The sequence below is a fragment of the Hyperoodon ampullatus genome, assembly GCF_949752795.1.
Source record: "Hyperoodon ampullatus genome assembly, chromosome: 7".
Classification (NCBI taxonomy): Eukaryota; Metazoa; Chordata; class Mammalia; order Artiodactyla; family Ziphiidae; genus Hyperoodon; species Hyperoodon ampullatus.
Window position 1 is genome coordinate 14,958,097 of NC_136920.1, and position 14,047 is coordinate 14,972,143.

Genomic DNA, 14,047 nt, shown 5'->3' on the forward strand with positions numbered 1-14,047 from the left:
ATATTATCACCTGCCCCACTAACTTACAGGGTGGCTTGAGTGCCACTCACGTTGCTTTGAGCTAATTAGTCACCACTACGGGGAAGTGAGGTGTGGAGGATAAGAGCTCAGGCTCTCCGTTCAAATCCTGGCTTTGATGCTTACCTGGTAGGCAACTTCACCATCCTGAGCCTCAGTCTTTTTGTCTATAATTTACAGATGACAGTGGTACTTGTCTGATACAGTTGTTTAGAAGATTAAATGATATGGAACACTCAAAACACTTAACACATAGAAAGTGCTTCCTGGGACTTCCCTGGCGGTCCAGTGGTTAAGACTGTGCTTCCACTGCAGGGGGGGCAGTTTCCATCCCTTGTCAGGGAACTAAGATCCCATATGCCACGCAGTGTGGCCAAAAATATTAAAAAAAGAAAAGAAAGAAAGTGTTTCTTAAACGTTAAATGCTGCTGCTGTTATCGTTCTTAAAATTCCTGCTTAAGATCTCATTTCAGGGAGCATCTGCTCAACTCATCTTAAACAAAAATTTCTTTTCATCATTCATTCGCTTATTCAGCAAACATGAATTGAGCCTTTGGTATGTTTCCAGGACACTGCAGGTACCAGAGATACACAGGTGCGAAAGGCAACGCTGCCAGTCTTCTGGGGAGACAGCAAGAAGACAGTTGCCATGAGATGGGATAGGGGCGGGGCTAGAGTTAAACCCCATGAGGTTCCTTTCTACTTCTCTCTGGGAGAATCAGGGCAGGCTTCCTGGAAGAGTTGATCTTTGGCTGAGACTTAGTAGAAGAGGAGGGTTTGCACAGTGGTTAGAGAGGAAAGGGCATTCTGGGCAGATGAAATGGTATCTGAGAGCTCACAGAATATTAGGGAAATAGCAGGGCGTTCAGTATGATTGGAGCAGAGTGGTGTGTGTGTGTGTGTGTGTGTGTGTGTGTGTGCGTTTGGAGAGTTGAGGTTGTAGACCAGTGGCTCTCAACTAGGGGGCAAGTCTGACCCCAAGGGGACATGTGGCAATATCTGGAGATATTTTTGATCGTCACAACTTGGGGGGAAGGTACTACTGGCATCTAGAGGGTGAGGACATTGTGCTAAACACCCAACACTGCACAGGACATCCCCCTGCAACAAAGAAGTATCCAGTTCCAAATGTCAATAGTGCTGAAGTTGAGGTAAGGAGGGGCCAGATCAGGAAGAAAGTATTTGCCCAAGAGCAAGAAGAAGTAATTGAAAAGTGTTTGTGTGATGAGCTCGGGGTTTTAGGAGCTCATTTTGGCAGCAGACAGACAATGTATCAGAGACGTGGGGGTAAGGGGTGGACTTCCCTGGTGGTGCAGTGGTTAAGAACCTGCCTGCCAATGCGGGGGACATGGGTTCGAACCCTGGTCCGGGAAGATCCCTCATGCCTCGGAGCAACTAAGCCCGTGCGCCACAACTACTGAGCCTGTGCTCTAGAGCCCATGTGCCACAAGTACTGAAGCCTGCGTGCCTACAGCCCATGCTCTGCAACAAGAGAAGCCACTGCAATGAGAAGGCTGCGCACTGCAGTGAAGAGTAGCCCCACCGCTCGCTGCAACTAGAGAAAGCCCGCGCAACGAAGACCCAATGCAGCCAAAAATTAAAAAAACAAATAAATAAATAGATAAATTTAAAAAGAAGAGATTGGGGAGGTTATGGTAAGAGGAGGAAGGGAAAGTGATTTGAGAGCCACTGAAGTGATCCAGGTGAAAGACAGTCAGCAGTTGGTTAGGAGAGCAGCAGGGGAAGTGGGGTTGGGTGGGTAGACGAGATGCGGAAGGAGGACCACTATGACCGTGAATGTGTGGTGATGAGAAGATTGTGGAAGGTGGCCCCAGAGTCCCGGCTTGGGGGTTTGGGTACAAGGTGATGATTCCTCCTGAGAAAGGGACCACAAGAAGAGGAGCAGTTTTGTGTAGGTGTGTGTGTGTGTGTGTGCACGTGTGTATGTGACGAGTCAGTCTGACGTGTTGAATTCATAATGCGCATGGGACATCCAAGTTGGGAGGCTTATTTGGTGGCTGTATATGTGAGTCTTCAGTTGTGGACCAAACCTGGTGAGGAGCAGGTCTGGAGCTGGAGATGAAGGTTTGGGAGTGATCTGTATATATTTCATAGCTTGAGATGCGGGGGTGGATGAGATAACCTATGGAGCACGTGTAGAGTTAGGAAAGAAGGGCACCAAGAGACCAGGTGATGGGGCTTCCCTGGTGGCGCAGTGGTTGAGAGTCCGCCTGCCGATGCAGGGGACACGGGTTCGTGCCCCGGTCCGGGAAGATCCCACATGCCGCGGAGCGGCTAGGCCCGTGAGCCATGGCCGCTGGGCCTGCGCGTCCGGAGCCTGTGCTCTGCAACGGGAGAAGCCACAACAGTGAGAGGCCTGCGTACCGCTAAAAAAAAAAAAAAGAAACCAGGTGATGGCCAACACTTAAAATTCCAGAAGAGGAAGAGGAGCCCAGCAGCAGAAATTGGGAAGGCATGGCTAGAGAAGTTGTTAAGAAAAGAGGCTGTTTTTAAGAAGGAGGAAGTAAAGAGGTATCAGGCACTGCAGAGGTCAAATAAGACAAGAACTGAAGAATGTCTGTTGGGTTTGGCAATTAGGTGGTCAGTGGGGACCTTGGCAAGAGTAGTTTCCGTGGAGCAATGCGGGGTGGGCAGAAACCAGATTACTATGGTGTAAGGAGTCGAGGGGGTTGACAAACTGGCCAGCAAGTCTACACTGCTCATTGGAGGAGCTTGGCTTTGGTGCCGAGAAACGAACCCACCTCGTTCTTTGACAACCTCCAGGAAACAGCAATCCTCCATATCCTGGCTCAAATTCCAGCAGTTCAGGGCCATGGTTTGGCTCCTAGAATGCCTCCTACTTCTCTTCTGCCTCTCCTCTCCTGTCTGTCAATCCTTCAGAGCCCAGGCCAAGGAACACCTTTACAAGGAAGCCCTCTCTGCCTGCCCTTGCCCTTAATGTGACTCTGGTAGCACAGAAAATTGGTATCTTCTAGCAAGTGAAAGTTTTATCCTTCTAAGTGTCCACTCAATACAGTGCCTTGTTTTACTAAGAGGTTCATTTTGTTTGTCTTGCTTTATCAGCTACATGAAGCCTCCCTGAGATTAGAGACCACCTCTGAGTATTTACTGAATGAATGAATGTATGACCCAGTGCACAGAGCCTGGCCCACGATTGTGTCCATGGCAGGTGGGGCTCAGAAAGACACCTGTAGAATTGAAATTAATGGACTTTGACTTTAACTCAGCTGGACTTTCTCCAGGAAGTAAATTTCAAGTTGATTAATCAGCTAATTGAAAAACTCCTTCTATGATCTGGGTAGAGTTCTAGACAGTGAGCAAGAAAGATGAGGTCCCTGTTTTCTAAGAACTTACTTCCTACTGGGAAAGACAGACAGTAAACAAGAAAGCAGTGAAAGAGCAAGATTGTATCACTTTGGCAAATGTTCTGATGGAAGTAAATGAATGATGTGCACCAGTGTAACTAGATATGCGAATGGGTTGGGTGGGCTTTTTAAAAAAAATTTAATTAATTAATTAATTAATTTTACTTTTGGCTGCGTTGGGTCTTCATTGCTGCGCGCGGGCTTTCTCTAGTTGCAGCAAGCAGGGGCTACTCTTCGTTGAGGTGCACGGGCTTCTCACCGTGGTGGCTTCTCTAGTTGTGGAGCACGGGCTCTAGGCGCACGGGCTTCAGTAGTTGTGGCTTGTGGGTTCTAGAGTGCAGGCTCCGTAGTTGCAGCACAGGGGCTTAGTTGCTCTGCGGCACGTAGGATCTTCCCTGACCAGGGCGCGAACCCGTATCCCCTTCATAGGCAGGTGAATTCTTAACCACTGAGCCACCAGGGAAGTCCCCAGAGTGGGCTTCTTTAGAAAGAGTCATCAGAGAAGACTTCTCTGAGGAGGCGACCTTGGAGCTGAGACCCGCTAGATGAGAAGGAGCCAGTACCAAACTTTAACTTGGCCAATGGAGCAGAAACCAGTATGACAAGGGTCACACACACCAGTGAGGTTGGACAAGTAGACAAGAGCCAGACCATGGAGGCCCTTGAAGGCAATGGTAATGAGTTTGGATGAACTGCTAGCACAGAAGGAAGACACTGAATAGCAAGCATGGGGATGATGGGCTCGGATGTACGTTATCAAAGGTTGGCAGCTTGGGCTAAGGAGGTGGCAGCAGAGATGGAGAGAATTAGATGGTCTGGGGAAGTATTGAAGGTGGAAGGTGGGGTGGGGGATGGGCACTGACTGCAAAGACGTATTCCTTCTAACCTTGTTGTGTGTACACAGTCCCTGGGAGAGGAGATGCCTGGAGGCCAAGGGGGGTTCTCTCACCAAGGGCGAAGGAAAAGCACTGAACTGGGAATCAGGACATCTGAGTCCTCCATATCTTAGGCATGGAGACTGGACTGGGTCAACTCTAAAGGCCCTTCCAGCCCTAGCAGCCCAGGCCTTGGTCTATGTCAATTGTTGGGGCATCTAAAGGGGGAAGTGTCAAAGGAGCTGTAAATCAAGGTTGATTTCACAGAGCAAAGGCCCAGGTCTCTGTCTCCTGGGCTGCTTACCCTGGGGTGATGTTAGTCCTTTTACCACCTCTTATCTGCCCCCAGGGAGATGTTGGCTAAGCCCAGGCAGCGGGCAGTTGATCAGCTCTGAAGTTCTGGCTCCTGCAGCTCATTGCTTCTCTGAGGGCAGAACTTGGAGCTAGAAGAGGCTAACCAGCCTCTTATGGTCTGAGGGGAAGGGTGGTGGGACCTCTGGCTGGAATCAAACCTCCCTTTCTCCCTGTCCATATTTCCTGACCTTCTTTCCCTGGGTTCTTTAGAAGGTCCTCCAGTCCATTCCTATGGGACACTCCCCTGTGCCAATCAATCCCCCACCATCAATTGCACTAACTGTAAGTTTCATCCTGGGAAGGAAATGGGCCTGGAGGGTTGTATGTGTCTTCTACGCCACATAACAAATTGGCACAGATTTAGTGACTTCAAACAGCACACATTTATTAGCTCATAGTTCTGTAGGTCAGAAGTGCGGGCATGGCAAGGCTGGATTTTCTTTTCAGCATCTCTCAAGGCTAAAATCAAGGTGTTGGCTGAGCTGTGTTCTCATCTAGAGTTCGGGGTCCTCTTCCAAGCTCACATGGTTGTGGTAAAATTCTGTTCCTTCTGCTGTTCCTGGCTGGCTGCCACATGGGGGCTGCTCCACATTCCTTGCCCTCCGTCCTCAAAGCCAGCAATGGAGAGCCTCCCTTGAGTTGAATCCTGTTCATGTTTGTAATCTCTGACTTCAGAAAGAGCCCAGTCACTTTAAAGGGCTTGCCTGATTAGATCAGACTCATCCGGGATATTCTCCCTTTCATAAGGTCAACTGTGCCATATAATATAACACAACCATAGGAGTAAAATCCATCCTATGTCCCTATGTACAGTCCCAGGGATTATGCACCGTATGTGCACGGGAGTGGGAGAAGGATCTTCAGGGACGTCTTAGAATTCCGCTGATTACGAGAGCCAAGGAGGACGTTTTTGGTGGAGAAGGATGGAGGTCATTCCTGGCGATTTGAGAACAGATCATCCAGTAAAGTGAGAAGTTCCTTTGCCTTTTGGGAGGACATAGAGCCATCTTATGGATGGTTTGAACACTCACCCTAGAAACATCATGCCATATGTTGTCTATGTTTGCAGAATTCATGGCCCCTTGAATCCATTCATCGTTTCTAGGTTGATAAACCCTGGGGCAGGGTGTGGGGAGGGTGCAAGTGGAGATGAGGGCTGAGTAGGTGAGTTGGGTATTTGGAGCTGCAGTGCTTTCTACCTTCAAGCTGCTCTGTGTTGGTCATGGAGGGACATAAACCAGACTTCCTTGGTATTGGCCACCTTCGCCAAGGTGACCTCTGCTCAGCGCCCTGTAGACACGTGTGCACATTTGTGGCAGGGCAGATGCCTCAGTGCCAGGTCTGCCCCTGGACAGGCTGTACCGGGGCTACCGCAAGCTCTCCCGTGAGTCTAAAGTTGGGATGAGTCCCTGAGAATGAGATCAGGAAAGATGAAATACAGGGGTTGTCTGCTGGGATCCCCCATGGGAGTGCTGATATGGAAATGGATGACTGAGTCTGTTTAGGGTCATCCAAGCTCTGGAGTAACTTTGGGAGGTAGAAAGGGGGATTCCTAAGACTCAGGATCTTGCAATGTTTGTCCAACACTTCTTGGGGGAAGAAGGCAGGCCTGAGGCTCAAAGGCACTGGGCCCCGAGACCTCCAGCTCTCTGCTTCCATTCAAAATCCAGGTAAACTGAGCACACTGTAGCTTGGGATGCAGGGAGAGAACATGCTGATCAGAGGGCCCTAAGTGGGTCCCTTGCGGATATAGGTCAACCTAAATTATATCATTGGTACCGGATGTAGACATTGGTCTCTTGAGAACTTGATTAATGTGGGTCAGCCCAAAGACCTCAGTCACTTACACAAGTAGCTGTCATTTGTTGAGCAATAACTGAATGCCAGTTTCTGTGCTAAATGCTGTATCTGTTAGGGCTTTTAGTGGCAGGCAAAAGAAACTCTCCCTGGCTGATCTGAGAGAAAAACGAATTTATCAAAAGGAAATGGGGGGCTTCCCTGGTGGCGCAGTGGTTAAGAATCTACCTGTCAATGCAGGGGACACGGGTTCGAGCCCTGGTCTGGGAAAATCCCACATGCCACGGAGCAATTAAGCCCAAGCGCCACAACTACTGAGCCTGCGCTCTAGAGCCCGTGCTCCGCAGCAAGAGAAGCCACCGCGATGAGAAGCCCGCACACCACAATGAAGAGTAGCCCCTGCTCGCTGCAACTAGAGAAAGCCTGCAGGTAGCAACGAAGACCCAACGCAGCCAAATAATAAAAATAAAAATAAGGAAATGGGGTTGAGACTTCCCTGGTGGTCCAGTGGTTAAGAATCTGCTTTCTAATGCAGGGGATGTGGGTTTGATACTAAGATTCCACATGCCCCGGGGCAACTAAGCCTGCGTGCTCTAGAGCCCGCGTGCCACAACTAGAGAGAAGCCCGTGTGCCACAACGAAGTGCCCATGCACTGCAATGAAAGATCCCGCATGCCTCAACGAAGATCCTGTGTGCTGCAACTAAGACCTGATGCAGCCAAATAAATAAATAAATATTAAAAAAAAAAGGAAAGCGGGTAGATCATAAGTTTGCAGGAAGGGCTTAGAGGACCAGGTGTGAGGCCAAAACCAGGCCACAGATCAGGTCTGGGGAAGATCCCACTGCTGCTGCTGAGATTCAGACCTTGTGGCTGGCACCCGGGGTGCTGTAAGGCTTGGACCTTGGGTCTATCCTCTAGCCCTATGACCACTGCAGCCCCAGGAGCTCAATCTCTCTTTTTTAAAAAAATATTTTATTTATTTATTTTTGGCGGCATTGGGTCTTAGTTGCAGCACTTAGGCTCTCTAGTTTTGGCGTGCGGGCTCAGTAGTTGCAGCGCGTGGGCTTAGTTGCCCCGTGGCATGTAGGATCTTAGTTTCTCGACCAGGGATTTAACCCACGTCCCCTACATTGGAAGGTGGATTCTTAACCACTGGACCATCAGAGAGGTCCCCAGGAACTCAATCTCATCATTACTACCACCAGAGAGAGGTCTTCATGGCCCCCACTTTTTGGTCCCTAGCTCTATTCAAAGTCTTGAATAGATGCTTCTATTTGATGGAGCCTAGTCGTATGCCTTAGCTATGAAGGAAGCTGGGAATCTATCTGTCACATTTGTCTTCAATAATAAGAGGCCTGGCCCCCACCAAGATCCATAGGAAATGGAATCCCAGAAGCCAGAAGGCAAGGAGGAGGCTGTGCAGCTCACGGCGTGTCTGCTGCAAATGTGCTATCTCATTCGTTCCCAGCGAGGCAGATGTTGTTATCCCCACTTTATGAACAATGACAATGAGGTACAGAGAGGTTAAGAAGCTTGTCCAGTGTCACACAGCTACTAAGTGGTAGAGTCTCAATTCAAACTGGGACTGTCTGATTCCAGAACCGACACTCTCAGCCACTGCTCTATACCTCCACTGGATGTCAAGGAAATGGAATTTCTGTGTTCACTTAGCTGTGGATTTCAGACTGTGGATTGTGTGACCTAAAGGAGAACTTCCCAGGACTTCCCCGGCGGTGCAGTGGTTAAGAATCCGCGCTTCCACTGCAGGGGGCACTGGTTCGACCCCTGGTCGGGGGAACTAAGATCCCGCAAGCCGCATGGTGTGACCAGAAAAAAACCAGTGCCAAGCCACCAACTGGGCTCTAAGAGTCGGCTCCATCCTGTCCTTGTCTGACTGTAATAGCTCTCTCCACATACATGTAAAGTGGCCCTGCCGGGGCGGCCCGGGATGGGAGTGAGCAGAACGCAGCTCAGAGCTCCTGTCTTGGCTCTCGTTGAGTCATCCCCTTATTCCTGTGTCTGTCTCATTAAGTCAGTGGATACAGGAGAAGGATATCTCCATCCTTGGCTCAAGATGGGATGTACTGGTTCCCTGTTTTTCCCACCCTCTTCCAAGGTGCATACTATTATTGACTTTAGTTATGAAAGGACCCTGTCCTGTGCACATGCCAATGTCACACCACTTGCACACCTTGCTCATGCCCTTCTTTCTACCTGGACAACCTGTTTCCTTCCCTTCTATTCACCACAAATCCATCCAGATGAGACTCAGCTCCTTGTTTTCCTAGAGCCTTACGTACACTCTTCCACTCTGGAATTTCTTCTGAATCAGCAGAGAGTGCCTCTCAGCTTGGGTCTTAACCCATCTCCTCTTGTTTTATCGGGATGTGTCTCCTCTTACCAGTTAGATTGCAAGCAAATTGAGGGCAAGGATTATAATTTACTGTGTTTTGTCTCCACCTAGACAGCCTAGTTTTTGACATACAACAGGCACATGGAAGGGAAGAGAAATTTGGTGCCAGAGAGAACTGGATTTGAATCCCAACTTATTTACCTGAGCAATTTGCTTAACTGTTCATTCGTTTATTCATTCAACAATGTTTATTGAGGACCTACTATGTGCAGGCGCTACTATGTGTAGGCACCAAGGCTACAAAGGTGAGTAAACGGACATGGTCTCTGCTATCCAGGAACTTGTAGTCTAGGGAGGGAGATAGATGTTGACCCATTAACCAGATAATTTCACAATAAAGAGAGAATGACTAACTCCAGAAAGCACTCTGAAGGACAAACACATGGAGTTTGATCCAATATGGGGAGGGGGTGTGGGGAGTGGGTTAGGAGCCGCATGGAGCCTTGGATTTCTCACCTGAACCACGGAGATAACACCTACCTAGCACACTAGGCTGTTGTAAGTGAGGTAATAGATGCAGTGCACAGAGGTTTAAAATGTGCAGTAAATATTACCATAATCAAGGCTGGTACACTGGCCAACTGAGTGGCTAAGTTTTGAAGGAAAGTGGAGTTAGGCAGATGTGAACATTTCCTGTGCTCAGACATCCCCAGGACAGTGATTCTCAGATACATTTTCCATCAGAATCGGCTGGGAAGCTTTTTAAAAAGGCATACATCTGCCCTCCACTCTAGATCTACTAGCCAATCAAAATGTCTCAAGGTGGGGTTTGTGTATTTTTAAATTATTTTTTTATTTATTTAGTTGCAGCAGGTGGGCTCCTTAGTTGTGGCATGTGGGCTCCTTAGTTGTGGCATGTGAACTCTTAGTTGCAGCATGCATGTTAGATCTAGTTCCCTGACCAGGGATCGAACCTGGGCCCCCTGCATTGGGAGCTCGGAATCTTAACCACTGTGCCACCAGGAAAGTCCCTAGGGGTTTGTGTATTTTTAAAATCTTTAATAAGCTCTCTTGCAAAATTTCAGAGTGAGTACACACATCCTAACCATTGAAACATGCAGAGCTATAAAAAGAAGGAAAACAACAATCTCCCTCCCCTTTCTTCCCTCTGCTTCATCTACTCTTGGAGGCCACCAAAGTAAGCAGGCTGGTGTGAATCCCGTTTAGTACACCAGCTCTACAGTCTGTGGTTATGTAAAGGAAACTCACAGATAGATACTCACATATGGTTTTTTCCTTTACAAAAGTATTCTCAGACTTTTGTAAGTATTTCTCTGTATTTTGCTTTTCTTTTTTCACTTCACAGTACAGCATACACATCTCTTCAGGTTTACAGATATAGGTCCATATCTTCTTTAAAGAGTCACCTTATATTCTGGGGAATTCCCTGGAGGTCCAGTGGTTAGGACTCTGCACTTCCACTGCTGAGGCCTGGGTTCGATCCCTGGTCGGGGAACTAAGATCCCGCAAGCTGCGCAGCACGGCCAAAAACCAACCAACCAACCAACCAAACAAACAAACAAGAGTCACATTATATTCTGTAGAATAGATGAGCCACATTTTACTCAATGCTCCACTGATGGATATGGGTTGTTTTGATGTCTGTAAATGGTAAAGCAATACCCAACTTTGTAAAAGTGTTTTTATTTATAGGTACTTTTATTTCCAAAGGATAATGTCCAAAAACTCAAATGGATCAAATGATCTATGCACGTTTTTTTGTTTTGGCTGCCCCTTGCGGCATGTGGGCTCTTAGTTCCCCGACCAGGGATCGAACACCCACCCCCTGCAGTGGAAGCATGGAGTATTAACTACTGGACTGCCAGGGAAGTCCTGATCTGTACACTTTTAATTTGAATAGATATTGACAGATGTGTTTCCAAAATATCTGTGGCAGTCACATCCCCATCAGTAAAGCAGGAGTGCTGTGTATTTTGGAAAACTCCCTAGGACATTCTGAAGTGCAGCCCAGGATAAGAACCACTGGCCCAGAGCAAGCCCAGAATGGCCCCCAGGTTCCTGAAAGGGGTGTCAGGAGAGAATGAATGGGCTCCAGAGATGTGAAGAAATGGTTCTTTTCAGCCCTCCCATCTTCCTCAGGCTGTGAGGCAAACCCTCCTGCCTCTGGAGAACTTCCTACAAAGCTCCTATATAAAGCATCATTGTGGGATGGAGTGAAGGAGGACATAGTTTGGGGTGCGCCTCGGGACCCAGGAAGAGCTCTGGGCTAGTGCGTGCCTTCCCTGTTGCAGTGGAGCTGGTCCTAAGTAAATGTTCAATCTCCTGGGAGGCGCCTGACTCAGGCTGAGAGGTTCTAGAGGGCTGGCTGGGACTGTGTGTGGCTCTCAGATGTCAGCAGGGTCAGGACTTCTCAGCCTCAGCCTATCACATTTCTTTTGAGCTCTGTGGAAGCCCTCCTTGGCTGGGGAAGGCAGAGCATGGAGGATGCGAGGGTGTGTGTGGCTTTCTGAGCTTTGAAGAGGAGACATGCTTTCCAAGGGCTGTGAGTTCCTAAGAAGGCCAACAATCATGTTGTCTTGATCCTCTCTTTTTTCGTAGACTCTGCGGAGACCATTAAGTACAAACAAAGAAAGGTAATACTCCCTTCTTCCCATCCAAGCCCACAGGAAAGTCAGCCTTGGCTGCCCCTCATGGTCTGCTTCACTCTATTCAGAAAGAGGTCTCAGTGTCCTAGAGCATCAGGGCGTGGGCACAGCAGTAGCTTTTCCATCCCATCTTGACTTCTATTCATGCTTTCTCTTTCTCCACCTCCCTCTCAAGGTCCCCTAATGGTGTGGCTCTTGTGTATGTGTGTGTGTGTGTCCAACTCTGTTCTCCATTGCAGGATAAAGCCAAAATGGAACTCCACTTGCTTCTGGCTCTTCTACTTGGGACAGTTTCAGCTCTTCATCTGAGAAAGTCTCCTTGACCTTCAGCCTTTCTTTCTCTACTTGACTCCTTTCTATAGTTTATACGGTCAGAGTCACATAGCCCCCTTCCTCTCTGGCCATCCCCTCTTTCAGGATCTCTGCACAGAAAGGAGCGGGGACTCTAGAGCTGGAGTTGAATGGATTCCTCAGGGCATCTGCATGTCTGCAGTCTTGGTTCTACTGTGACGGTCTCAATGTTGTCCTTTCTGCAAGATGCAAACGATGATCAAATGATCGCTTCTTTTACTTTGAGCTCACCGAGTGTGCTGTGCTAAGCGTTTTCTATGCCTTATCTCCTTTAATCCTCATAGCATCCCCATGAGGTATGTGGTGTGCTATACCCATGTCACAAATGAAGAACTAAAGCTAGTAGATGATGGAACCAGAACAAAACCCACAACTGCCTGACTCTAAGTTCATGCCCGTCACCACCAGGACCTCATGTGGGAGGTTGGCTTCTCCTGGGGTGGGGTGGGCTCTGTTCCGGGTTCTTCTTCTTCCAGGGCTCAGCTTGCAAATGCCTGGGGCCAGGAGGGAGCTGTCCGTGGTTCTGGGGAGGAAGAGGGGAAGATGTGAAGGAGGGGCACTTGGCCTTTCTTCTTGCCAGGAACTGAAATGTCCAACATTGAGAGCCCCTTGGGAGATGACACCTTGCCTCAGGTTGGGGAGGTGCCAGAAAGTGAGGCAAAGGGGGTCCCTGTGGAGGAGCCGATGCTGCTAGAGGAAGAGGAAGACAGGGGCTCTGGAAGTGAAGATGCCCCCAGGGAAGAGGGGGCTGTTGAGTCCATCGCAGCCTTGGATGAGGTAGACAGGGACCTTCAGTGTCCTAAGGATGAGGACACAGCAAAACTGGAGGGCATCCCTGGATGCAAGACCTGCCGCTTCCTCCTGGTGGGGAGGCCCTGAATTTTATTCATGCTCAGGTGAGTGGCCAGTGGCTGAGGCTGAGGCCCAGGGTGGCGATGGGGAGCTGGTGGCTCCAGCCTCTGTGTCGCTGGTCATTTTCCGCACTGAGGACCCTGGGGGTGTTAGCAGAGGCTGAGACCCGCAGAGGTGTTGGGGGTAAGAGGTGAGGGTCATGCGGAAACAGAAGTTTCATCTTAATCTCCAGCCTTCAAATGTCTGTGGGGCTGGTGGGGTGGCGGGTGAGTTTTGGAGACTTAGACACCCAGGACTAAGGTGACGTGAATTCCTGTGGGACAGGCACTCCATTCTTCCTCTTTCATTCTGCCCTGCAGTTGACTTGCCAGAGGTGCTACCGGGGCAGACTCATCTCCATCCACAACTTCAGCCTTAATTACCAGATCCAGTGCTTAGTCAGACAGATCAACCAGGGCCAAGTCTGGATCAGATGCCAGGTCACCGGCTGGGTAAGAGGGGTCCCAGCTCTCAGTGGGGGGCACCCCCTGACCCCAGCCCATGTTCAACCTGCTGCAGATTTGTCTGTGCTTCTCCTCTACAATCCCCTGAAGAACTGGGGATAGATGGACACCTGGGTGAGACAACAAGGGGGCTGCCTAGGCATCGGGAACAGCCAAGCATTTAGAATCAGGATGTTTAGGTGCGAGTTCTGCTCAGTCTCTGACTGTCTATAGGACCTGGGCAAGACCGTGAGCCTTGTTCCTCCTCTGTAGGGTGGGGTTGGAACTCCTGCCCTACCTCTTGTTAGAGCCAAAAGGATGGGGGTGTCACTGGAATGCATAGAATGTGATGGTGACAAGCACTGTGGATCTACATTTCAGTTGACCAGGACTGCGTCCATTGTGGTCCAGCAGTCCTTTAAGGGCTGATGCCTGGCAGGCAGCGGGAGGGTCAGGCAGGGATAGTCCCAGCTCTGCCTACCTGCTTTCCCTTTGCCCGTGTCCCAGCCCACCTCTTTCCCTCTTGCCTCCCCTAGGGTCGCTGCACACGCTTTTGCTGGCTTGATGGCACTCTCTGGAATTTTGCATACGGGGCTGCTGGCCAGCTCTGGGGCAGTGCTGGTAGATGTGTGATCCTGTGCACCGGAAGTGAGGTGGTGGGAGTGGGGATGAATAATGGCAAGGCCTGGGAGGGAGGAGGCTCCAGGAAGAGCCAGACCCTGCACAGGAGAGGCCTCCTGGCTCTTTAGACTCACCTCCACTGAGGTGTGGGGTAGGGAGAGGGGAAGGCCCTACTGGGGCTGCGTCAGGGAGAACAAGAGGCTGAGACTCCTTCCTGTTGCGTCTTCACAGGAGGCCACTGGCGTCGAGCTCCCTGTGGCGTGGGTCTCCCGATCATCTGTTCCTACTGA

At 49.6% G+C, this 14,047-nt stretch overlaps 1 protein-coding gene across 1 annotated transcript; it reads left to right on the plus strand.

Moving 5' to 3' along the window:
* Nucleotides 1-12,390: 12,390 nt before the first annotated feature.
* LOC307055520 (bone marrow proteoglycan-like) lies at nucleotides 12,391-14,047 on the plus strand (the record flags this gene model as incomplete). The annotated part of the gene is made up of 5 exons (XM_079707754.1): nucleotides 12,391-12,666; nucleotides 13,014-13,145; nucleotides 13,371-13,385; nucleotides 13,673-13,784; nucleotides 13,989-14,047. 5 exons carry the CDS (start codon nucleotides 12,391-12,393, stop codon nucleotides 14,045-14,047), a joined length of 594 nt encoding a protein of 197 aa, XP_079563880.1.